This window comes from Sinocyclocheilus rhinocerous, unplaced genomic scaffold, assembly GCF_001515625.1.
Source record: "Sinocyclocheilus rhinocerous isolate Xijiao unplaced genomic scaffold, SAMN03320098_v1.1 scaffold1829, whole genome shotgun sequence".
Taxonomy (NCBI): Eukaryota; Metazoa; Chordata; class Actinopteri; order Cypriniformes; family Cyprinidae; genus Sinocyclocheilus; species Sinocyclocheilus rhinocerous.
Window position 1 is genome coordinate 837042 of NW_015650027.1, and position 26021 is coordinate 863062.

Genomic DNA, 26021 nt, shown 5'->3' on the forward strand with positions numbered 1-26021 from the left:
TTTTTTTTCTCCTTTTTACAGCAAGTTAATATTGTGTTTAAAATGTCTCTTTAGACTTCACATGGAACATGACATGAAGAACCAGAAATAAAAAAAAATTAAACTGGGAGGAATGAGGTTTAGAAAAAGGCTTTGCCACTTCTCAAACATTTTTTTTTTTTTTGTAGTTACATACTGTATTTACACAATGGAACGTAAGAAAAATAAGAACAACAGCTTGGTCTAAGTGTGTCTCCACTTAGTAACCATGAAAACATCTAGTAAAGTGTACAATAACTTCACTTTGTACAGTATGTCTGCAGAGATTTAGCATGTGTGCCTAAATTGTGACATTCACAATTTTGGTTCAGATCATGAATACGAAAATAAGCACGAGAGAGACGGCTGTCCAAGACAATGAATAGCCTTTCAACTCTTTAAATAAACCAAAAAAGCTGATGACTAACTCCTCTGAGCAGCACAAAGTCAATGAAGCACTTATTTTTGAGACCGTTCTAAAAGATGCTAATGAACAAGGGTAGTGATGGGGGTCACCTAAAGTGTAATGATGCTTAAAAACAAACAAATAGAATCTGATCATATGATCTGGTGAAAAATTCATGCAATATCAGGCAAGATGTAACTGTGCCACCAAGCCCACCCCAACCTTCAAAAAAAAAAAAACTAATGAAAAACCTTAAACTGACTGTCCAAAAAAAGAAAGAAAAGACACCCTTTAATAAATCTGTACAACCAAAATACATTTGGGATCTACATCTACAGTTACATTATTAAGGTTATATACATGGCCACCCACCTCCATATATTATCTTTACGAGCAGACTTCATTCAAACCCAAACAACAACATAAGACTGAACTGGAAAAAGAAATATCACATCACACAACCCATTAAAAACAATCTGCCACCAAACCATCATTTCAGATCATCAGTCTCACTAGAATCTGTTGCGGATAGCGAACTCTATCTGATGTGCCAAGATCTATCCTGCTCTGGTCTGTGGATCTGAGCTACAGGAAAACAGATGCCCTCAAAAGATAGAGCTAAAACCTGGCTGTTTCACATCATGTTGGTTTTTTCTATTTATTTATGAATGAAAAAAATTGTATTTTGGAATTTCAAACCACATTATGCTTTTGGTGTCATTCATAAGCATGTAAAACAATACTACAACAATGGCATTGTACGACTCTGTAATACAAAACAGACAAGCAAGTGGATGGACGAAACCTCACTCTCTAATATTCTCATATAATAGAACAAAGGCTCTCCATACACTTTGGCCTCTTCACTGAAGAGAGCTAGACTATTCCATCAATAAAGATCTGTTCAATGCTTTTTAGGTGGGATAGAGTTATAAGAAATAGGAGCAACGCTGTGGTGTACTTTCTTTCCCCTTTTATCTGCCTTTACTGCTTGCATTTACTCCGTAGGGAGTAAAAAAAGAAGCAGATAAAACAAAAAAATAAAATAAAATAAAAAGTCCTGTTTATTTCACCTCTCATTTTACCCTTGTGTACGCTTCATGCCGCAACTTTTGATTCATTGAGAATGGAAAACTAGATTTTGTACAAGATACCACAATCTCTTCTTGCAAAATAAATGGAGACTTTGTGCCCGCTTTGATCGGGAGGAAGCGTCGGCTGATCCGCAGCGTCACTGCAGAGTTTCTAGTCGATTTTCACATTTGTGTAGATCTTCCTCACAAAGGCACTTGTTCCCATGTAACCCACAGCTCCTAAAAACAAAGAGATGAAGAGAAAACGATAGTCAAATGTGTCAATCCCTTTCCCAGATAGCAACATTTATTACTTAAGAGGAGAATCAATCACAGTACTAGAGAAGTGATTTTTGGCGCTTTTCCACTGCACTGTAGGGCTCGGTATGGTTCACTTTTGGGGGGTTTTCCACTGGGTACAGTACCTGGTACTTTTTTTAGTACCACCTCGGTTTTCCGTACTGAGCCGTGCTGAGCCGAGTCGTACCACGCAGTGGAAAAGTGCCATTTGTTTCTTGTACTCACCACACATGATTCCCAGAGCAGTACTGAACACAGCCATGTAGCCAAAATAGAACGATGTCTGAAATAAGCCATACATCCTGGGGAAAAAAATGAGTACAGGCTAATTATTGGTATCAGATTCCACATCTACACATAGACAAATAATAAATCAGTTAAATGAAAATGATAAACAATTTCTACTTTTCAATGTACTTTTACAATATATTTGCATTTCACACAAGTAACTAGAAATGTGTAAAAAGTTATATGTTCCTCACACAGATTTAGAATGTGGTTTCTACTATTTTTATGGTATATTTTAATGGTTTATAAGAGCTTTTCACTTAAGAGAAAACATTTGATAGAAAATCGCAGCTTAGAAATTCTGCAAAATATCTTTGTTATAGTCCATAAAAGAAAGGAAATTATACATTTAGAGTGACTGAGGGTGAGTAAATCAGTCATTTAAATTTAAAGCATTTATATAATGACATTTGAGGAAAAGGAACTAAAACTCACTTTGTTTTGAAGAAATAGTAGTAGAAGGAGTACATGTAAACGTAAACTGCTGTTGACGCTGCAGAGAGAAAGCTTGTCCACTGCCTAAAAAAAGTTCAAAATTTCATTAATCTAAAAACAATTACTGTCATTCAGTCTCATGATGTCATCTGGTTATGCTGCATTTACCACCCTACAAGACATTTTAACGCCTCTGTGGTCTGAACCCAAGGGAGGATGGATGTGGAAACAAATTAAACTGCATGAGCAAAATAGAATTATAAATGCAATATGGCAAGTAAATGCTCCTTACCATCTGTAGTCTTCTGCGTTGAGAAGGAAGTAGGTACAGACAATGGTAACACAGACTGTAACAATGCACAGGATCACCAGCACCAGCATCATAAATCCATACACATAGTAAATCTTGTAGGCCCAGAAAGATGTGAAGATGAAGTACCTGAAGGAAGATGAGAGGCGTTTTTTTTTCTTATAGATATTCACAGTAATTATGGGTATAAATATAAATCCAGAACCAATTTAAAGACTTACATCTCAATGAATATTGACCCGAATGGAAGGATGCCACCTAGACACACAATAACCGCCGGCTCCATAAACCTGCCAAACAGAGAAACATTTAGTAACAATAATCTCATGTCTATTGATAATTACATTTTACGCAGAAAACATTTACAATATTTAGATTCAAATTACTTCGATTATATTTACGTATGTAGTCACAGAAAACAAAAATGAAACAATGACACGATGATGAATATGGCATGATATCAAGACAACTGAGCATGTTTGAGACTGTTTGTGATGTGTGAATCATGGATGAGGTTACCATTTCTTCTCTGGGATGGGTCTGGGTACAGCATTGACCCTACAAGGAAAGTTGGGCTGGCCGGAGAGGTTCCTGCCCAGAATTGTCCCCACCAGGTTCAGAGGTAGAATTACAAAGAAACAGATGCAGCACACTGCAACCTGATAGAACAAATTAGAAACATGATATTTTAACAGATGTACCAAGCAATTAATGCTTTAAGGCTATTAAGTGCTATTATGTGTAATATCAAGGGGATTAGAAACTAAATAATGATACCAGTGTGTTTACAACCAAATTCTGTGGTCCAGAATAACATATTCAAGTGATTGTTTTCCTTACTTAGCAGTTGATCTCCTTTGTAATATCAGCCTGAGATTGACTTGTACATGAATGTAAATGTAGGCATGTAGGACTGTATAAGGCAGATGGAGGAACTCACCATGGTGCCGAATGGGATGGCTCTGGAGGCATGGTAGTAGATAGCGATGAAGTTGATGAAGAATGCTGTGCCACACACCATGGCAGGAATCAGAAAAGCTCCAATGAACATCTGCTTTATCCATCTCCTCCCTGTACAAATGATGTAAAATAGTTGAAAGAAACAACAAGAAGAAACAAAAATGGATGTACATAATTTCACCTTGTGCAATTCCTAGGACACCTTTGATAGGCTATATCAAAGGCCCAGGTATACTTCTAGCAAAATTGAAGAATCAACTAATGTGAGACATTTCTTTTAAGATTTATATTTGGCATTTTGTTACTTTTTATTTTATTTAGATAGGACAGTAGGTCGACAGGAAGCGAAGTGGTTGAGAGAGAAGGAAATAAGATTGGGAAAGGTTCACGAGCCGGGACTCGAACTTGGGACGGCCAAAGTGCAACAGAGCTACATGTTGGCGTGCTGCCCACAAGGCCATCGGTGCTGACTGAGATGTAATTTCTTAAAAAAATAAATAAAAATCGGGCCAAAATGAAATTTGTTTCAGAAGTTCGAAACGGCTTTCCAAAGCGAAAATTGCTCCTACTGACAAATACCATCAAACTACCATTGGTCCATGGTGATGACCTAACAGGTAGGTGTGGCTCTGGGGCTCCGCCTTCCTTGACATGGAAATCTTCTCTGGTTTATTTTTTCTGGTCAGTGCGTCAAGATTAGAGGCAAGTAAAAATGCATGAACACACTGGAGAGCCACTTTATAGAAATCGAAGTAGTTCAATTCTAATTGAAAGACTCACACCATTTCTCATGCTTTAAATCAATCAATTGTATAAAGTGCTATATAAATAAATGAGACGACTTGAGTGTCGGATTGCAGAGCTGAGTAAACATATATCTATGATGGCTATGATCAGATTCTTTCTGCTGTTTTCTCAATCCTGTCATTTTTGTTGTATGTTTATTTTGTTATTGAGAGGAAAGTGGGCAGCATATATTTATATATTCATATAGATGCCGCTTCCAGCAATGTGGACGCCATCAGTATACTGTGGCTAAGTTATTTTAAACTTTTTTTAACGAAGAATGAAAAAGAACTTTGCTGTGAGTATATCGGCCTAAAATGCTTACATTTATAACTTATGTATAGCTAACATTGTTAAAATGATATTTGGAGCTTTCCTTATTGGAGCAGTTACATATTAGTTTGCATACCTCCTTGTTTTGCATATAGACTTCCACCAAAGTAGCCGTTGACTGGAGACGTGGCAGCATAAACAAATATGGCTGTACTCAGCATGGACCCTCTCCTACAGAGACAGAGGCAAGCATAAAATTCCTTTAATAAGCACTTAGGGAAATGTGTTCACTAGATGTTATCTAGGACTTTAAATGATCTGTTAAACGTCCAAATGTATATCGTGATTATGCATAGTAATTTTTGTTACAGCTCTGTACAAGATAATTAAACAAATGCATAGGTATAGGCAATAAGTTTATGATTGCCCTGTAAATCATAGGTGAAACTAACTCTGTATACAAGTCCTCAATCATGGCCAAAATGATGACTATCAGGGAAACAGAGAAGATCTGACAGCCAGAGCCAATGAGGGAGGAGAAGATCAGCGGATGGCTGGATGGCCTGAACACATCACCATGAACCTGCTTCCATCCGTATTCATCACCGAGATCGCGATCCTGATATCGAGATAAAGAAAAACATAATGTGGGTGGAGTTGAAAAAAAAAATGTAATGAGCAAGATGACATCCCTGAGAGAAACGTAGCATTAAATCATGGAGCTGTTATCAGAGCTAAAACACATTCAGTCATTGTTTTTATATTAGCATATTAGCAGTGTAGCGTTATTAAACATACAAAGAGTGCGTGTGTCTGCTGCACCAAAAAAAACAAAATAATGATGGTTTAAAGTTGGTAAGCAAATACATTAATAATTACATACATTTTCAAGTGTAGCTTGATGCTAATTATATTTTAGGATGTAGCCTATTCTTGTAAGCATTATAGATAGATTGTGTTTGTGGTGTAGAACCAAACTTTGTTTATCTTAATTTAATGCTCTATTTTGAGCAGCGGACGATGTTAAATCCATATACGAGATGCATATCTGAGGAAAAATGCAGTGTTGGTCGGCGCCACCTAGCGTGCAGGCGTGAATTAGCAGAAGGTGAGCGATCGTTTCGCGCTTGGTGTGAAAGCACCGTTCCTCGGTGATTCTCCTTGCTTTTTCACATCGCGCTCAGTGTGGAAAGGCCTTAAGGTTGTGAATAAACTAATTCATCACAGACATGCATAAATTAAAAGGTGATGGGGTTTGTAAGGCTCATTTAATAAAGCATTTCAAAAGTGATCACCATGTCATCCATTTCCTCTTCTTTGCTGTATCTGGCATAGTCTTTCCTTAATGTCCTCATCAGGATCATTGAAACAAGACCAACCAGGAAAATCACCATCATGAAAGAGTTAAATATTGAGAACCAGTGAATCTGTCAGGTGCAAAACCACACACACACACACACACACACACACACAAAAACATGAAATATATTCAATACATCATTCAGCACATTTTATATCCATTGGGAAAATATGTTATCAAACAATATGTGGCACTTACTCTGTGTTGAAAGAAGGATGGATCAAGGTACTTGTCAAACCTATCCTCAAATTTCACATCAGATTTCTTCCACTTCACCTGTGAGGATCATCAAAACATAACTATACATATTAGAGGTATCTAAGCAAACACTGACTTCTTTCACACAATAAGCATCAGTTATACATTTTTATGGGCAAAACAGCTATGTTAAAAGTATAGGAAAACAAAAAAAGGCAAACCACAAATTTTAAGTGACAATTTAACTAGTATTAGCAAATATTAGCAGGTTACTGAGGCTCAGGAAAGCTTTACTCACTGAGTATGACATGGGAATTCTTGTGTTTGGCACAAGCTTGACTTTCCCCTCGCTGGTCAGGTTAACATCCACAATTCTATTCCCATTGTGTCCAATCTCCAGCTTTTTGTAAGTCCAGAGATAATAGTCTTCACCATTCTCATCAGCTTCACCAACAATTCCTTAAATAAACCCACAAAACAATTTTCAATAATGTCAATAGTATATTATTATTAGTTTAAGTAAACAGTAAATTAAATCCTAATAAAATGAAATTAATACTGACATTGTTTACTCATTATCTGCTGTTATTAGGAATGATTCAGTAGCATAAGTTATTCTTTCATCAAATGTAATAACATTCTCTGTCTCTGAAATGACTGGAATAACCACTAACATTTTACAATCCAGTCAAACCCTAAGAGATAAGTCGGATGTATATTATTTCCTCTAGAATACTGTGTTTCATCTGAAAAGCTTTACATTACAGACACTTCACATGCCATTTCACATTGTCGTTTCAAGTAAAGAACTGATAGAGACATCTTCAAGCTTTTGAGACAAACTTACTATTATGCATATCAGTTTATATGCAATATTTTATATCTATATTTATATCTGCTTCAAAAATCATTGAAGAAACAAAACAGTCAAAGATACATCTCAAAAGCATATAGCTAACTCACATGGCAGTTAAAGTCCCATTTAATTTCTTCCCATAATAACATTTTCTTAAATAATTCATGAGCAACTATTAGAACACTTAATAATCCAACTGCTCTTTCAGTACATTTCACTACACCAAGGAAGTTACATTTCATTAGTACTGTTGAGTAGTAACGGTTTAATAAAATGTCCCCTGGAGGGAAACAGCATGTTTAAAATACTTCAATAAACTGATTTCCCTTTCAGGCACGGAAAGGTCTGGTTTTCTGAACATTAGGTAACCGTTTAGTAACATTGCCTGAGGTACAAGATCATTTGCATAGACTGAGAAGATGGTCAGTGGATGGGAAGCTTCCAGAAAAAATATAAAGCAATTTTATCGGCTCTTAATGGATATCAAAGAACTTTCTAAAGCATTTCTGTTCCAGTGTCCCCACAATGATGACTGCTAACTTGAGTCTCCCACCTGCTGCTTTCATACAAGCTGTTTGATGTGAAGAATAATGTGCAGGGTCCAAGATGCCATTGAAAATACGTCAGTTTCTGGAGCACCTAGAAGTATCGAGACTTTATCTCTCAGAAGGTCTGCTGAAGTCTCTTTTGGGAGTAGACATGCTTTGCACATATGCTGCTGCTGACATAACCATTTCCTGATAACCAAGAGGAGACACTCAGCAGCCTGATGGAGGCTTGGTTGGAGCTGGGTGAGCTGATGCCAGTACCCTCCAGAATACCATGAGTTTAAAACTAATTTGAAGGAAACCTTTGAGTTCTCCAAGATCTACACCATGAGAAAGTACATCAGTGATTCTTCTGAATGATGTTTTACTAGCCTCAAAGGCTTCATGGGCCTCAATCATAAAGTTTCATTCACCTTGTGACCAAAGGCTCAAGAGACAACAGCATTCAAAGACAATAGACAATGTCCAGTAAAGCGGCAAAGATGACTAAATGGAGACTCTCACCCAAAGGATTGGAATCCACTGCATCTCGTTGAGTGCAGGGTTGGAGCAGTGCAGGCTGGGATGCAGCGCAGACACTAATAAAGTTGTTAACTTGCAGAACAGTGGCTCACATCCGGGCACCAAATGCTGGATTTTTTCTAACCTACACTTTCACTCAGCCTGATGTTCATCATAGGACACAACTTCCAGCATTTTGATCACCTTCTCGCCAGCCTCAAATGTTGCATAATGGACAAATCAATACTCCTTAGATGCATTCTTGTCAAAAACCACCACGAACAGAATGTCCCAGGAGACCCTTAATACAGGCCCAGATACATACAGATTTACAGATGTTGCCAATTTCTCTTCTCTGAGAAGACGAATCCCAAGAACACCTCAAATATTAGTGTCCAATGCATTCTCATCATTGATGAAGTGTACAAAGTTAACCGTACCTCGGAGAGCAGTTGGTAACTTTGTCACTGCACATCCGCACAGAAACGATGGGCTCAAACACAAAGAATGTCATATGCACCACGGTTTCAATCACATTTTGGTGAAGGTCACTCATGAACAAAAACCCTCATCTAGTCTTTTTGATGACTAAAATGATCATCATAAAACGGTTCATCATTTTTGTTGTTTGTACTAACAGATTTGTCTCAAATATATATTTTTTACCCTTCACAACTGCTGTCTCACTTACAAACTTTCTCAGCTCAACAGTTGTTATTTTAATTTTTTCTGTAATTGAAATTAAACTGAAATAAAATAAAATATAAAAATGAGATGCAAACTTAACTAAAAAAATTTGAAATTTTGCCTTGGCAAATAAATGACATAAGTTCAAGTCTAAGTACAAAAATTGCTAAAACTGAAACAAATAAATGAATAAAAAATTAAAGCTATACAGAAACATAAAAAAATGACAAAAGCACAAAACTACTCAAATTAAAATGTATTTAGGAGCTGGCACAGTATTCACTGCTCGCACAGAAGTCCATTTTTTTCAAAGTAGCTTTCTGTCGGTCAGCATGACATATTTGTGTGACCAACTTGCACATGAGTGAAATCTGCATAGGGAAATTTTTCGCCCTCAAGCGAAACTCCTGAACATGTGGATTCTTATTGAAATGACTAATGATTAATTTGTCAAGCAACGGTTAATGTGACTGCACTTTTACTCAATAACACCACATACAAAACAGAGAAAATCTGTAAACAAACCAGTGCCAGGGTTTTGTACGCTTAGAAAAGAACAGACTAGGGCTGTGCAAAAAATCGAATGCGATTTTCATGCGAATCTCGTCAGTAAAGCCGCTTCTGGTGATTAGTAGTAAATCTCCAGCATGTGCTATCAGATGGAGCGGCATTTACTACACAGAGCCGTAGATCACTGACAAGCTACACAAAATTGCATTCAAAATCGCAGGCGATTCATTGCTGCGATTTTGTGTAGTTTGTCAATGAACTATGGCTCTGTGTAGTAAATGCCGCTTCATCTGAAAGCAAGTGCTGGAGATTTACTACTAATCACCAGAAGCGGCTTTACTGTCGAGATGCGCATGAAAATCGCATTCGATTTTTTGCACAGCCCTAGAACAGACTTGCCACCTTGGCATCCTGGTTACTCACCCCAGATGGGAAGGTCATCTATGTACATTTGGTACCAGTAGTGGTTCTTGATGGCATAGACAAACGCATCTCTTTTAGGCTTGTCAAGTTCAATGTCACAGTATGTTGTCTGCATCACTTCCTCTGTAAAAGACAAATCCACATTGCATTCTACTAATTTAAATCACATAGTATGACAGTTTAATACTCGTGCCTTTGATAAGCTTCATTTGAATAGGTTAACACACTAGACATATTACCGTACGACTATACCTTTGAACTTAATGTCCAGACCACTGAACTCCAATTCAACCCCCTGCAGTGCCTCTCCTAACGTCTCATGATAGTGACTAATAGTTTTCTTGATGCCCACACAGAACGGTAGGGAGAAGTACTTATAGGTCTCCTGTCGGTTGTGATAAGGGCCCACTGTATTCATCCATAGAACCACCTCCTCTTTATCTGTGTACTGCAAAAGAAAAAGAGCAGTCATCAGCTACCTGTTTCAAATATCAGCATCTACTTCTTTGTGATGTTAATTCAACTCCAGGATTTCACCATTTGAAAGACCATTTGAAAAGTTTTAAAATAAACAGAAACTAGCCTGCATGTTGTTCTTAAAGGGGTCATATGATGCGATTTCAAGTTTTCCTTTCTCTTTGGAGTGTTACAAGCTGATTGTGCATAGATAAGATCCCTGAAGTTGCAAAGACTAAAGTCTCAAAACCAAAGATACTGCAATTCCTGCAATACAATACCAGATATTTCCAGTGGAGAAAACTCCATAATTAACATCAAGCTTTCAAATACAAAATATTTTCCAGTTATTTATATAAAATATAGGCTTACTGCACACAATTTTGTCTAATGACCAATATGATGTACTACATCAACAGCACAAAAAAGTGTGCCTAAAATTTTGAACCAACACGTGAACAGAGTAAACGGTGTTAAGTTATCATTACTGACAAGGGAAGATTTATAGACTGCTCACTGATATACATATTCAAAAGCTGCTGCCAAACCAGTTTTTAGAATTTACAGACTAAAGTGCACGGAACCTATGACAGAGATGTTTGGAAGCAATGCTTTTGTCAAATTTCAGTGGTTATTGGTATCCTATTGTATGTTTAACAAGGATTCTTCTTATTCATAATGAAAGACCCTTTACTTGGGCAAAAAACAAGACATTAGACATAATAGGTCACCCACTAGATATTAATGTAACTGATCTAGGGATGTAGACAATCTTGATGCAGAATAAAGATTTCATTTTTTGGGGTGAATGAGTCCTTTAATTCTTTGAATTACAAGTCTAAAGAATCACAGCAAAGATAGGGTGTGAACCTGAAAATCAGGTAGTGTTACACAATCCTTTTTGAATCTAAAGGGCAATACAGCAGCAATCGCGACACTGTATGCACTGGTCTAAATAAAATGAACATGAGAATAAGAGGAAAACAAGACAACTGCATGGTTGTATTAATGAAACCTTAAACACCGTCTCCCACATTCAGAGGTATTCTCATTGGCACCAGTTTGAACAAAAAGGAGCCCATTAAGTATCAGAAATCCCCAGATCTCTTGAGACAGCATATGAGGACTTTTATGTAATTCATCATTACAGATTATGTGTGTTCTGAATACTTCCAGTAATAATATGAAAGCTGTAAAAGGGGCTGCAATAAGATTCAATCTAAGTAAATACCCATAATCAACTAGTCTGATCATGCGTCATACCACAGTTGTTCAAATTCTATTCAATAGTGAGAATATACCTGCCAACATCCGAAATGCTGATGAATTAAGGAACTTCAGGACAGGAGAGTGACATTCAAATGCACCCCCAAAATGCTGTAGGTCCTGACACAAATTATATTTGGACACACTAGGGCACTTAAAGTCACAATGAAACAGAAGTATAAACAGATATTTTCTGTATTGTATTACATCCGAGTATAACAGATTATCAAAAAAATCTGGGGGCGGGTTATCGAAAAAAAGTGTAGAGTGGGGTCTTGGTTCTCTGTATCCATTGTTGATTGAATTTTGAGATGTGCACGTTAAACTCAAAAATGGAGATAGATGAATGTGCGCTACAGTTATGACATTTTGATTAAAAATTACATGGTCAGAAAAAAAAAAAGATGCTCAGATGAATTGTTCACAATAACATAAGATCTAAATATGCATTTAGATTAATTTGAATGTTGAAATCATGCCGACTTTAAAGTTGTCTCAAATCCAAAGCAAACATTGTTATCATCAGGGCTATAAAACTGTACATTGCATTTATATCTTTTACTTTTTACAGAGTGTAAAAAAAAGCTACAACAAAAACTTGTTAATTGCTTAATTGTTAGCTGCCTTATAAAAAAAAAATCTTAATTTTAAAATACAGCTCATGTAACTGTACTCTGAGTTTTTTTTTTTTTATGTTTTATGATATTGTTATACGTGTTACCCAGGGCTCTGTCATTGTGTAATTACTGATCACAGAAATTATGCGGCCTTCAATTGTACCATTGTACAGCAAGAAACAAATTTGATTAGCTTAGGTTGGTATATTGACATATTATGATTAAATACCATAGACCTAGGAACTGTAAAATATACAGTCACCGAAATGTCATCGAGATAAAACTGTCATCCCGTACACTGTATTTCTAAGGCAACATTCTAGCGGCTTTTTACTATAAATGTAACCATCTTTTACAGTTTGTCAGTCATAAAAAAGCCTGGACGAACCGGATATGTGTGTCCAGACGGACATATTTTAGCTAACGACGGTTAGCCGACCCTTCAGAGTAACCTCACATAAACAAAAGAAACACACAGTACACGAAATACATTGAGAGGTTATGCCTGGAATAACATTATACTTATACATCATAGGAGGAGACGAAGCCGATGATTGCGAGCACTGCCCTGCTATTTGCTCAACATAATGTAATGGGATAGCTGATGCTAAGCTAGCCACGTAGCTTCTGATGTGCTTAGCATTTCTAACACAGACACGGGACAATGAATCAGACACCGAGTCCACTGTTTTGGATTTATTTCTGTCCTTTGCTGTTAGACATTTTGTCAGAGCAACCAGCCTAATATCTAACGTCTCTCAAGACTATACACACCGAGCACAGAGGGCTTCTCGGCCCGAGTTTATCTTACCTTGTGGTCGTGTTCATCTGCTCGAACTGGCAGCAATGAACTCAAAACAGTCGTCAGAACAACCACTTCAATCGTCCACCTGCCGAGCCCCATGATTTTCTAGGGAAAATTCTACGACTGATTTGAAATGGAATCTTTTTGGGGGGCTATCCCACCTTCCTTCTTCCTGGTTCTATGACAGTGGTTGTCTTAAGATGCACACATACGAGTTTGTCGTAAAACTGTTCAGCGAGCTATCAGCGCGTTTTCCGTTGATTGGTGAGAAGAGGTCACGTGGGTAACGTGAGCCTATCGCTGGACAGAGCGATGAGTCAACGTTGAGGAAGGAAACCCTCCGCTTCGGCACCCATGGCCACGTCATCTAAGCGCAAACAGAAGCGGTGGAAAGGCCGGCTTTTTAGCAGGATGTAAAACCACACTACTTGAGTGTTCATTGATAGAAACTTCAAATGAAGCAAAAGGTTACGCCTAATCAGCAGACTTGTCACTGTTAGTTTAAAACTATAAAAAGCGTTAATTAATTAAACGTCAATTCATTAAAGACCATTGTTATTCAAACTGCTAAAATAAGACTTTTAAAATAGCTTAAGTTAACATACAAGAGTTGTGAAACCTCAGAGAGCTGTCATATTATTATTCGGGTTTCAGGCAAGGCAGTTTTTTTGTGTGTTGTTTGTCCTTTAGAATAGCTAAAGACTTGGGAAAACGCCTCAGCATATAACGGTGATCCCCAAAGTTATTTATTTGTATTTAATTTTTTGCCTATATTTTAAGATGATATTAAAATAATTTATCAACACATTTGCATGTTCATGGTTCTCTGTTGTTGGTTAATGGTAACATGGCATACAGATGAATAAAAATAAATATTTGAAATATGCTTTATTTAGATTGTTTATTGTAAAAAATATGTATTTATTGTAATTTTATAATTTACATTCAAGTTTAAATGCTTTTAATCAACTCTCTAACCCCCTGCAGTTCCTTCATGAACCCCCAGGGGTTTGTCAACTCCTGTTTGGGAAACTGTCTTTGTTTTGATTTGGGAGAGCTAGTGTAGCATTTTGGCCAATACCTAATTTTTTTCACTGATGTCTCGAAAGAAATACATTTTACAAATATTAACAACAATTGGTGGAATTCTGGGAGAAAACATCAGACATTACAATGTTTTTATTCTAGAAGTGCATACTGTTTAAAACAGATACAAATTTACAGTTACAACACCAATTATATGAAACAGCTATTTAGCTGGCTATTAGTTGCTGTAAATCCTCCTCCTCCTGTGTGTGTCTCTCATGTCATCAGTGACTGCACAAAAGAAAATATGCTTTTATTCTGGTACTATTCAACATTAGCAAGAATAGCCTACTCCTCAAAAGTTGTTTTTTTCTCTAAAGCTGTTTTTATATCTCTTATGGATTATTTTAATCTTAAAATGAGTAATATTTAGATGCACAAAACATTTTCAGAGAGTGAAATCACCTTATGATAATTGGCAAACCAGGGTCTTTATACAGCCCATTATGAAAGTATCCAAGCGATCCATCAAATGGGACCAGTTTGACCCACTTATCCGAGTTCTCGGTCTTTTTTGCAATTCTGTAGATTTGAGCCAGAAAAATTGTAATTTAACGAATGCGGCATTTTATATAGCGCTTTATTGTGTATTGCTGTACACCCAAAGCACTTTACAATCATGTGTGGGGGGTCTCTCCTCGACCACCACCAGTGTGCAGCATCCACTTAAAGTTAGAATGTATTTCCCAATTATTTTATTTTTTATGAGGTAAATCAAGTTTCATATACACAAACCTCTTTAGCTGAGGCAAATGGCACTAAATGGTCATCTACAGCATGGAGAATCATGAGGGGAGTTCTAAGTTTCTGCAAACTATGAACCAAAACAAAGGGGGGGAACTTCCAATAAAACTGGAGAAAAAAACGGTGTCATAATTTTAAAGATCCTGAGCATTCCTTACCCAAATAAAAGGGTGTTCAATAGGTTGATCGCTTGCTACCCATCCAGTTACGAATGCACTCTCTCAAGTATTATTCCATCAAACTGTTCTCCTGTCAAGAAATAGTTTTTTTGAACAAGAAAAAAATACATAATAAAGAAAAGCACAGTCAAGCAATTGATTTTAAAACATTAAAATAGGTGAAGTTACTATGCCCTACAATGACAACTCCTAAAACCAAACATAAAGAGTGACAGAACAACGAAGAGCCACTGAGACAAACAAAAGCATGCTTGTTTTTAAATCTGTTGAATTTTTACCTTGCTCCAGTAATTTGACTGCAGTGTCAGTTGTAACACTATTGAAAAAAGAAACATGCTGTACAAACTGTAGAAAATACATTATATATGTTTTTTTTATTTCTAAAACATTTGTAGTAAACATAGCGAAAGTCAATAAAAAAGGTGATTTTACACACCCACTACCAAGCGAGTGACCCCACACACACACCAGGCTGTACACAGCATCAGTAGTCAGACTGGCCTCTGTAGGCTCACCAGTGGAGTCCCCAAAACCTGACAGTAAGCAATAGAGAAATCATATACTGAAGATCAAGTTCAAAATGAATTCCAATGATTATTGGTTACAGTGAAGTCACAATATTTTAACCCACCTCTGTAGTCCAGCACCAAAACGTGATATCCAACAGCACTCAAGACCTGTATGGCCAAGACACTTCAGTCATTACCACTATTCAAGTTCTTAGTCTGTCTTCATAATGAAATAAGTGAGTTTGCTCACATTTGCAATTCCAATACGATGGGGTGCAGATCTGTTTATTGAAGGTACAAAAAGTAGTAGTCATGCGATCATCAAGAAAAAAACAAAGCACGTACTTTCAATATAATGCATAATTGATTATTTATTTAGTATATGGAATTTCCAATATATGGAAATCTTTTTTAAGGTAAACAAATTCATAATAATGTGGTTGTGTTTGTTTGTTACATTTGGTTTCCCTGGACTGTGATATTTTGTTTATATAGTCAGGATGCAAAAGAATTGAATGTGGACATTAAGTAATATGCTGCAGTTGCTCATCCCAGTTTTTACTAAGGTAAAGTGCAAAGCAGTGTGAAGTTCAGATCACTGATCTCTGTGCAAAGAGATTATGCAGATATTGCATAGTGTCTAAAGACCTTAGTCAGGTTAGACACATTATTGAATTTAAATTATGAAAATGAGGCTGTGAAGTATAGACAGTTGTACAATATTTACAATGCCACACACTGGTACTAGATCACATAATCAAAGGCAGATCAAGGAATACAAATGTAATCTTTAGTGAAAGTCCTAGAATAAAAATGATTATTTTTATTCTTTTTAAAAAAGTTTTAAGGTAATTAAAAGGTTTCCTGCCTGTTATTGCCATGGAGGTAGATGAAAATGGGCGATCCGTCCCCCAGAGCTTTCTCATACCAGTCTAGATCCTTCCCCTGCGCCTCCTTCCATCTATGTTCAGGTACAGTGTGCCTCAAAACATTAGGGTCTTTATACAGCCCATTATGAAAGTATCCAAGCGATCCATCAAATGGGACCAGTTTGACCCACTTATCCGAGTTCTCGGTCTTTTTTGCAATTCTGTAGATTTGAGCCAGAAAAATTGTAATTTAACGAATGCGGCATTTTATATAGCGCTTTATTGTGTATTGCTGTACACCCAAAGCACTTTACAATCATGTGTGGGGGGTCTCTCCTCGACCACCACCAGTGTGCAGCATCCACTTAAAGTTAGAATGTATTTCCCAATTATTTTATTTTTTATGAGGTAAATCAAGTTTCATATACACAAACCTCTTTAGCTGAGGCAAATGGCACTAAATGGTCATCTACAGCATGGAGAATCATGAGGGGAGTTCTAAGTTTCTGCAAACTATGAACCAAAACAAAGGGGGGGAACTTCCAATAAAACTGGAGAAAAAAACGGTGTCATAATTTTAAAGATCCTGAGCATTCCTTACCCAAATAAAAGGGTGTTCAATAGGTTGATCGCTTGCTACCCATCCAGTTACGAATGCACTCTCTCAAGTATTATTCCATCAAACTGTTCTCCTGTCAAGAAATAGTTTTTTTGAACAAGAAAAAAATACATAATAAAGAAAAGCACAGTCAAGCAATTGATTTTAAAACATTAAAATAGGTGAAGTTACTATGCCCTACAATGACAACTCCTAAAACCAAACATAAAGAGTGACAGAACAACGAAGAGCCACTGAGACAAACAAAAGCATGCTTGTTTTTAAATCTGTTGAATTTTTACCTTGCTCCAGTAATTTGACTGCAGTGTCAGTTGTAACACTATTGAAAAAAGAAACATGCTGTACAAACTGTAGAAAATACATTATATATGTTTTTTTTATTTCTAAAACATTTGTAGTAAACATAGCGAAAGTCAATAAAAAAGGTGATTTTACACACCCACTACCAAGCGAGTGACCCCACACACACACCAGGCTGTACACAGCATCAGTAGTCAGACTGGCCTCTGTAGGCTCACCAGTGGAGTCCCCAAAACCTGACAGTAAGCAATAGAGAAATCATATACTGAAGATCAAGTTCAAAATGAATTCCAATGATTATTGGTTACAGTGAAGTCACAATATTTTAACCCACCTCTGTAGTCCAGCACCAAAACGTGATATCCAACAGCACTCAAGACCTGTATGGCCAAGACACTTCAGTCATTACCACTATTCAAGTTCTTAGTCTGTCTTCATAATGAAATAAGTGAGTTTGCTCACATTTGCAATTCCAATACGATGGGGTGCAGATCTGTTTATTGAAGGTACAAAAAGTAGTAGTCATGCGATCATCAAGAAAAAAACAAAGCACGTACTTTCAATATAATGCATAATTGATTATTTATTTAGTATATGGAATTTCCAATATATGGAAATCTTTTTTAAGGTAAACAAATTCATAATAATGTGGTTGTGTTTGTTTGTTACATTTGGTTTCCCTGGACTGTGATATTTTGTTTATATAGTCAGGATGCAAAAGAATTGAATGTGGACATTAAGTAATATGCTGCAGTTGCTCATCCCAGTTTTTACTAAGGTAAAGTGCAAAGCAGTGTGAAGTTCAAGTCAGATCACTGATCTCTGTGCAAAGAGATTATGCAGATATTGCATAGTGTCTAAAGACCTTAGTCAGGTTAGACACATTATTGAATTTAAATTATGAAAATGAGGCTGTGAAGTATAGACAGTTGTACAATATTTACAATGCCACACACTGGTACTAGATCACATAATCAAAGGCAGATCAAGGAATACAAATGTAATCTTTAGTGAAAGTCCTAGAATAAAAATGATTATTTTTATTCTTTTTAAAAAAGTTTTAAGGTAATTAAAAGGTTTCCTGCCTGTTATTGCCATGGAGGTAGATGAAAATGGGCGATCCGTCCCCCAGAGCTTTCTCATACCAGTCTAGATCCTTCCCCTGCGCCTCCTTCCATCTATGTTCAGGTACAGTGTGCCTCAAAACATTAATAAAAGAATATATCGAAACATGATTAATTGTTATTGTCTTGTTTTATGTTTTTGTGTGTATATGTGTGATGTGTACTGTAAATGTCTTAAAACTAACCAAACTCCCACATGTTTATAGTGTGATTGAGTCCTATATCTGAAGGTCGGCTGAGGTCAATAGAGTCTGGAGAAATACACAAATGAAATTCAGAAAAATTCATAAACTATAGATGACAACACATCAATATTTGGAACAAAAAATGATGGATGCCAGAGGACAGATGCAAAAGAAATGGTACTGATGCAGAGAGAAAGAAGTGCCATTTTAGTCCAAGTCCATTGCCACTGGGATCTTAAGAAAGGACAGGCACACAGAAACTGTGCTATATTCAAGATATGGCTATATTCAAGACATTGCGATCTATGTATTATGGTTGATGCTTTTGCTTACAACTGTTGTTGATGGAAGATGAAATGTTATGTAATGGCATGAACTCTTGATAAATTGCATAAATTAATCTAAATAGTTTTAGTCCTAATCATAGCTTGTATTGCCTATATCTTTTTTTTAAACACTGCAAATTTAAAGTATATCTTCATAGTGTCACATTGTAAAAGTTCTTCTCTTTTACAACCAACTACATTTAAGCCCTGACATTTCCCGATATTGTTGCTCTTTGTTTTATGCAAAAAAAAAGTCAAATACAACACATGTGACTTGCCTTGCATGCACGTTTAAATCCTTAGGTTTCTGACCAGATTGTTGCAGTCTTCCTGCAGACTGATTTTTTCTTCGCCTAATTTTAAAGAGCACGGAGCACTCTTAACTATTTACTCTACACAACTTTGGCAATAATTGAAAAACAAACCGTGCAAATCACGGAAGTGGATAAAGAGCAAAGAACATGGACTGGGCATGGACAGCTCCCGTTTCTGCGGAAACATTTGCGAAAAAACATCAAGCTGAACTTTTATTATATATTTTAAGATTTTGAGGACTTTAGTTACATCACTTCCTGCTGCTGACGTCGCTAAGGAAACGGGTTATGGTTTAATGCCTGTCAGAGGAACACTGTAAGTTTGAACAGTTTTGTAAATAATCAGCTAATGTAGGTGAACATCTCTGGTTTAATCACTGATCATTTGCAGAAGCAACAGCTCAGACAGCAAATTACACGTTCGTGGTCGCGCGCTAAATTCAAAATGACTTTCTGATTCTACAGTTTTGATTGATGACATTTGATTTAACATTCACCACAATAGAGTTAAACATGCTTTTCCATTGCCATGAATACTTTTCATATATTTAACGTGACAGCTGACGGACAGGTTTTCATTTCAGTTTGTCTGAAAGTCGTTATGAGAAGCTTATTCTGTTTATGCTCACGTACTAGCGCCTTTTGTATAGCTTAGATATACTGATAATAAGATAAAATAATGAGTTGAAAAGATATTCACTTCCAAGTTTCTTTTTATTATCCCAGGCATCCTTAAGTTACTTGTTTATTTCATTTAGTTTGTTTTCATTCGTTGTTTTTCCCACACAAAGATGCTTCGAAGAACAAGAACAGCAAAGGTGTATACAGAACCAGCGACAGATGATGAATCTGATGACATGTGAGTTGTTTTGCTTTGTTTGCTCAGGCCAACACAGTTTTTTTTTATTATTTCAGATTATCCTCCAAGGCTAAGATACAACATTGTGTATAGTAAAACGGACTCTAGGCTGTTTCTGCCGAAGATTAACAGTGTTGAACATCCTCATGAATTATAACTGGTGTGTCAAACTGCTCTTTAAGCACAGAACGTTTCTAAGCAGTCGACGTTGTAATACAATTAACAATTTTTATTGCGTAAAAAAGTCCACAATAGTAGCTTTGATTTCTTATTCTTCATGAATGCTGGATGAAATAATACTGGTTTCTTGTTACAGGACAGGCCAACAAAAAGGTGACAGTGAGGAGTTAGAAGAATGGTTACCAAATTCAAATGAAGGCAAAACTAAAGGAAGGCGTCAGAGGGGGACAGATGAAACCGGCGAAAAGAAAAAAGTGACCAAGAGGGTGGCCAAACTTAAAGAGCCAAAACCTAAAGCAGTGAGGAAGCCCAGAGCTGCACGGGTTCCCAAAGTGAAGAAGGAGAAGACTAATACAAAGCAACAAACTGAGGATGCGGTTCTACCGAAGCCTGAGTTACAGCAGCATGTGGCAGTCAAAGAAGAGGCAAGTCATAATGCTTGTGCTTTGATTTTCACTGTGGTATACAGTTTTTCTTACTTATTCACAATTCTACATCTATATAGTTTTTGGCAAGTAATTGAAATCAGCAACAGTAACTAATTACCCTGTAATAAGTGTACTGCAAGTTGCTTTTCTAAATGACTACTTATTAAATATAAAGTGACGTGACATGTGGCCAAGTATGGTGACCCATACTCGGAATTAGTGCTCTGCATTTATCCCATCCAAAGTGCACACACACAGCAGTGAACACACACACACCCGGAGCAGTGGGCAGCCATTTTTTGCTGCGGCGCCCGGGGAGCAGTTGGGGGTTCGGTGCCTTGCTCAAGGGCACCTCAGTCGTGGTATTGAAGGTGGGAGAGAGCGCTGTACATTCACTCCCCCCACCCACAATCCCTGCCGGTACAAGACTCGAACCCGCAACCTTTGGGTTACGAGTCCGACTCTCTAACCATTAGGCCACGACTTCCGCTATATGTGATCCACCCTGATTGACGTCAACAGTTAAAATATATTTATCCAACACAAACATTGTGTACTCAAATCATTTATTTAATTTTAACCTTTTGTTTCATTTTAGAGGTTGTCCATTAACTTGAGCAGTAATAATGCAGGAGATATGCCTGATGAGTGTCCATCATCCAGTCAACATTTCCCCAAGGTGAAAAAAGAGGAGCCAGATGACAGCTTCACCTTTGATGAACCTGCTCAGAAGAAGCAGAAGACCACAAACTCAGCCCAGGGAAGACCGATAAAACTCAAATTGGGCAATTCCTGTGTGGAGGACTTACAGATGAATTGGGATCCCATTCAGGTGGGTTATTACTTTCTGAGATAGGGATTGACTTAGTTTTTGACTCTGTGAAATTGTTGGTAACATTCTGAAGATCACAATGAAGATCTGTTGCATTGTTAAATGTATTATTATTTGCTATTGTAAATTATTTTAGTGCTTTCTGATATACTTGATGCTGAATGGTCAATTGCAGTATTCCACAGGGAAATATAAGTATATATGGGTCAAAGATGAGATGTCTCATTTTATTGTCCACATCTAATTAAATTTAAGTAATTTTATATCCATTGAAAGCATAGTAAAGTGTCTACTTTACTGTTTCAAATAACTTCAGAACTTTAAAACCTAGCGATTGGTAAAGAATTAAATTGGTAAAGTTTTTAATTCAACAATATTTTTGGTATGTGAACTATTGTTACACAGAAAGAATGACATGTGTCTTTGGTAAATCATGGTAAAAATGTATGATAGTCATTATTTTAGCTTAGAAAACAAATTAAACAGGACACATTCTAATATCCCATGTAGGTTCTTGCTGAGAAGTCTGGTGTGGAGCAGTGGGTGTGTGCAAACATTGTACAGCTCTTCCAGGAGGAGAACACTATTCCCTTTATGGTGCGCTATAGAAAGGAGCTGATCAACCATATGGATGCCGATGCTGTTCGAGATGTGCAGCTGACTCTTGAAGAGTTACGGTAAGACACTGGAAGGGCACAACAACAAAAAAGGAGATAAGAAAGGAAATAATTTTTTATTCAATTTCAAACTGATCTACTATTTAGCACTAACTTTATATTTTAAGTAACATGCTTTAGTTGATATAGTTTAATATTTAAATCTATATTTATATTCAAGGAAACGGTAAGTGTATTGGTTTTTATGGTTGTTGGATAAAACCTTTATTTAACCATTTTACAGAAACAATTTGAATTTATTTTATTTGTACGTCCTGACTGGTTTCTCGCAATTAATTCAAAATGCTTTTAGTAGATGAATGTCTCCAGTGGCACAAAAAGTATTCTGATATTTCAATGTGGCTATTATTTAGCTTGAATTACCTTGATTAGGCTGCTATAACCAAACGGGACCTGTAGATGGCAGCAGAGATCAAGTCTTGTAATGTTCTCCATGTAATTGCCTTGTGATTCTGTAAGGAGTTGGATTAAATGACAAAGTTTACAAATGTTCTCTCTTGATTAATTTGACTAAATAACATTTTATTTATGTACACTACAGTTGAAAAGTGTTTTTTTTCTCAAAATATTTTGAAATTTCTAAAAAAAAAAAAAAAAAGTACATGTTCAAAATGTATCACAAATTGTTTCCACAAAAATGTAATGCAGCACAACTGTGTTCAGCATTGACACTGAAGACAGGAGTAAAGGCGTTTGAAAATTCAGCTTTGCCATGACAGGACTTAATTGCATTTTTTTAAATGTATTAGAAAATTATTACTGTTTTTATTGTATTTTTGATCAACTAAATGCAGCCTTGGTGAGCATAAGAGACTTCTTTCAAAAACATTACAAATTCTTACCAACTTTTGTACAGTAGTGTAACTTGACAATTAAATAGACATCAGTTTTTCCTAATTTTTCCTAACGTGAAAGAAAAGTGAAAAGCAAACAGGATCAAAACTCTAATAACACAAGTCAAGTACACAGAGTTAATTTTATTCACATTTCTTAGGTCAGTGGCAAAGAAGAGCAGATCTGTTTCTCAGACACTAAAGAAGGAGGGGGTTCTTACTTCAGAGCTGGAAATGGCTCTAAAGGACTGCACAACGGCTGATGAAATGGACCATGTGGTAAGAACAGAGCACAACAAGCTTTTCAGCTTACTTATTAATGTGAAACTTTGACCCTTTGGTGAGTTTTTGACTGTGAGTGACCTAATAATAACTTATACTCATATACTGTATGTATATTATAATATTTTTTTTCTTTAGTATGCTCCCTATAAAAAGGGCAGTAAGTTGTCCAAGGCCCGACGAGCTAAGGAGCTAGGACTGGAACCTGTTGCACTGGCTCTACTTCAGGAACCTCAGAAACTGGACCTGCAATCCTCGATCCAGCCCAACACTAAAGGTATCTATCAGTGCTCTGCATACTTACAGCAACCAGCCTGTTGTAATAGTGCTTGTACAGTAAGGTACAACCAGATGTGCCATTTTCTGGGGACAAGTCCTGGCCAAGATTTCTAAATTACCTAAAATAACCAGGTTTTGGCTGTTTTCAGCAGCACAGCAGCATTCACAACTCAGTGTCCTTTGAGGTGTAACATTATTGATGCTTTTTGAAACTGATTAATTGTCCCAATATCATCACTTCCATGTATTGTTTAATGTGCATTTTACATTTTGTGTCTTTGCAGCCTTAATTACTAAATACAATAAAAGGTTGATAAAAGACATTGAGTCAATAGAGGGCAGCAAAGTACTTTTGTTTTTTTTGTGTTGTTGTCTGCTTATGCTTATGGGTTTATAAATTAAGGCAGTGACATAAACAGTATTGTGACATGTTTTTCTAAGCATTTCTCTCATTTATGCGCATTCTTGTGCATGAGGTTCAAATATGATCTACTTCTAAAAAAAGTAAAAATTTGCAACTATTCCAAACTTTCCATCAAAAAAAAAAAAGCAGTTCTCACAAGTTAATGCAGGGCCACTGATGACTGAATGTTGTTATGTGACATTTCAGCTGTTTCGTTTGCTGTCTGTAGGGCTGTCGACCCTGGATGAGGTGGCCACAGGTGTGCAGGAGATCCTGGCAGATATGATTGCAAAGGACAAAGAGACTCTCACCTATGTACAGTCACTGTGAGACACCGATCATTTGAGCAAATTCACTCTTTTTCTCCTGCTATCCAGTCCCTCTTAATTATCATCTTTCTATTATCTGTTAATCTGTTTGTTTTGCTCTGCTGGCATTATGTGGATCTTTCTAGCCTGTCAGTCCTTAATTAGTCAGTAATTATAAGTGTGTGTTTGACTCTGCATGTATGTTCATTCTCAGGTGTGACAGGAGTTCGGTGACCATTCACTCGTCAGTGTCTAAAACAGCCCTGAAAGAGCAGCAGCCACAGCAGGGCACTCAGAAGAGCAAACCAAAGGACATCGCCAAGTTCAGCCTGTATATTGACTTCACCTGTGATGTTCAGCGCATCCAGCACCATCAGGTATGGTCACCTCTTTGTCTCGTGTCTTATGAGATTCACTCTACAGACAGGGCACTTTCAGATCTCTAAACTTTTTTTGTTTTTTTAAATTGGAAGATTGAAATATCATATGCACTGATATTGCTTTCTTGCTCTCTGATATTGCAAATTCCACAAAAGCCTCTTCCACCATGAGAAACAGTTGAAACTGGTATTTCATTCATCTGCATTAAAATTACAATTTCTGTTCTAAATAAAAAGTTTTCTTTTTTTTAGTTTGTCTTTTTTTATTAATATAAATAGTGAAGAGAGAACAGCAAATTATTGGGATAAGAAGGTGTAGTGGGTCTGGGAAATTATGAGTGTGATTTAAATTCTTACCTGTTTGGTAAACCTGACGTCACATGTCACTGTTTCCGGGTCCCAGCGCTCTTCTAGGTCAGATAATAATATCAGTGTTATTTATATTATTTTTATTATAATTATTAATATTGAATTAGCTTTTATTTTATATTTTTATATTTCATTTTAGTTTTAGTTTGTTACAGTATTTGGTTCCGTGCTTTCTTAGTAGTTTTTTATTTTATTTTATATATTTATAAAAGCTTTTTATTTTTTTAAGTTTAAGTTTTACATCTAATCTTGAAATGCCATGACTACTTGTTATGCATTAACTACCAGTCAAATATTTTGAACAACCTTGTCTAAAGTTATATTTCTAATAATCTTAAAAAACCTTTTAAAGGGAAAATCCTTAAAGCTTGTGCGAGTTGTGAAGACGAATATAAACTGAATTGTGCCTGCATATGAAATTCTTTGAAAAACAAAACCTGTAATAGATAGGAGCTAACAAGTGTCCAGCATAGATGTGAACATCTTCAATACTGTGTAAAAAGCATCACAGGATGCACCTCATGAAGAAGTGGAATTTTTGATTTATTGAACATTTTTAATCAGTACGTAATTCCCACTCTTGTGTTATTTAATTTTGATGACTGTTGTATTATTGTAAAATAGTCCTAATAAACAATGAGTGGGTGTGTCCAAACCTTTGACAGCTAGTGTATATGTACACACTAGAGGTCGACCGATAGTGGATTTTACCGATACCGATAGCTAGGTTGGACCACACTGGCCGATACCGATTAATCAACCGATAGTTTTTAAAATGGTAAACGAAAACTAAAACAGAGCTTTACTATTTTTAAAAAAGCAGTAGCAGTTGAACCATACTTTGTAAATGAATAAACATA

At 36.5% G+C, this 26021-nt stretch overlaps 4 protein-coding genes across 5 annotated transcripts in view; 1 reads left to right on the top strand and 3 right to left on the bottom strand.

Moving 5' to 3' along the window:
- Positions 1 to 144: 144 nt before the first annotated feature.
- On the bottom strand, positions 145 to 13318 carry tm9sf3 (transmembrane 9 superfamily member 3). Its single transcript, XM_016516427.1, has 15 exons — positions 13083 to 13318; positions 10185 to 10380; positions 9933 to 10055; positions 6706 to 6866; positions 6408 to 6485; positions 6145 to 6276; positions 5302 to 5468; positions 4986 to 5080; positions 3771 to 3901; positions 3350 to 3489; positions 3052 to 3120; positions 2813 to 2959; positions 2521 to 2604; positions 2023 to 2099; positions 145 to 1737 (listed from the first exon to the last, which is right to left on the bottom strand). The coding sequence occupies exons 1-15, from the start codon at positions 13173 to 13175 to the stop codon at positions 1670 to 1672; spliced, it is 1761 nt and encodes a 586-aa protein (XP_016371913.1). The 5' UTR covers positions 13176 to 13318; the 3' UTR covers positions 145 to 1669.
- A 1328-nt stretch (positions 13319 to 14646) lies between these two features.
- LOC107711415 (protein ABHD12B-like) lies at positions 14647 to 15883 on the bottom strand (the record flags this gene model as incomplete). Its single annotated transcript, XM_016516406.1, is given in 7 exon segments — positions 14647 to 14684; positions 15065 to 15127; positions 15130 to 15155; positions 15364 to 15401; positions 15522 to 15618; positions 15717 to 15762; positions 15845 to 15883. Coding segments are annotated over 7 exon segments (339 nt in total), but the record flags the coding sequence as incomplete, so codon positions are not given.
- A 763-nt stretch (positions 15884 to 16646) lies between these two features.
- On the bottom strand, positions 16647 to 17883 carry LOC107711416 (protein ABHD12B-like; the record flags this gene model as incomplete). Its single annotated transcript, XM_016516407.1, is given in 7 exon segments — positions 16647 to 16684; positions 17065 to 17127; positions 17130 to 17155; positions 17364 to 17401; positions 17522 to 17618; positions 17717 to 17762; positions 17845 to 17883. Coding segments are annotated over 7 exon segments (339 nt in total), but the record flags the coding sequence as incomplete, so codon positions are not given.
- Positions 17884 to 19578: 1695 nt separating this feature from the next.
- Positions 19579 to 26021, top strand: part of LOC107711437 (S1 RNA-binding domain-containing protein 1-like) — a 63727-nt gene continuing 57284 nt past the window's right edge. For both annotated transcript variants that reach the window (XM_016516429.1, XM_016516430.1), the window contains exons 1-9: positions 19579 to 19647; positions 20123 to 20190; positions 20507 to 20795; positions 21397 to 21630; positions 22141 to 22307; positions 23302 to 23419; positions 23561 to 23699; positions 24334 to 24430; positions 24627 to 24789. In XM_016516429.1, coding sequence (XP_016371915.1) covers positions 20123 to 20190; positions 20507 to 20795; positions 21397 to 21630; positions 22141 to 22307; positions 23302 to 23419; positions 23561 to 23699; positions 24334 to 24430; positions 24627 to 24789 — 1275 coding nt within the window. In that variant the 5' untranslated portion in view covers positions 19579 to 19647. The remainder of the gene's footprint in view (positions 19648 to 20122; positions 20191 to 20506; positions 20796 to 21396; positions 21631 to 22140; positions 22308 to 23301; positions 23420 to 23560; positions 23700 to 24333; positions 24431 to 24626; positions 24790 to 26021) is intronic.

What these genes read in the sequence shown, in the direction of transcription:
- tm9sf3 (XM_016516427.1), bottom strand. Translation starts at nt 13,175, where the DNA reads ATGGGGCTCGGCAGGTGGACGATTGAAGTGGTTGTTCTGACGACTGTT. An exon ending in TCTGGACATTAAGTTCAAAG is followed by an intron (nt 10,056 to 10,184) that starts GTATAGTCGTAC and finishes TGTCTTTTACAG; the next exon opens with AGGAAGTGATGCAGACAACA. An exon ending in ATTGAGGACTTGTATACAGA is followed by an intron (nt 5,081 to 5,301) that starts GTTAGTTTCACC and finishes CTGTCTCTGTAG; the next exon opens with GAGAGGGTCCATGCTGAGTA.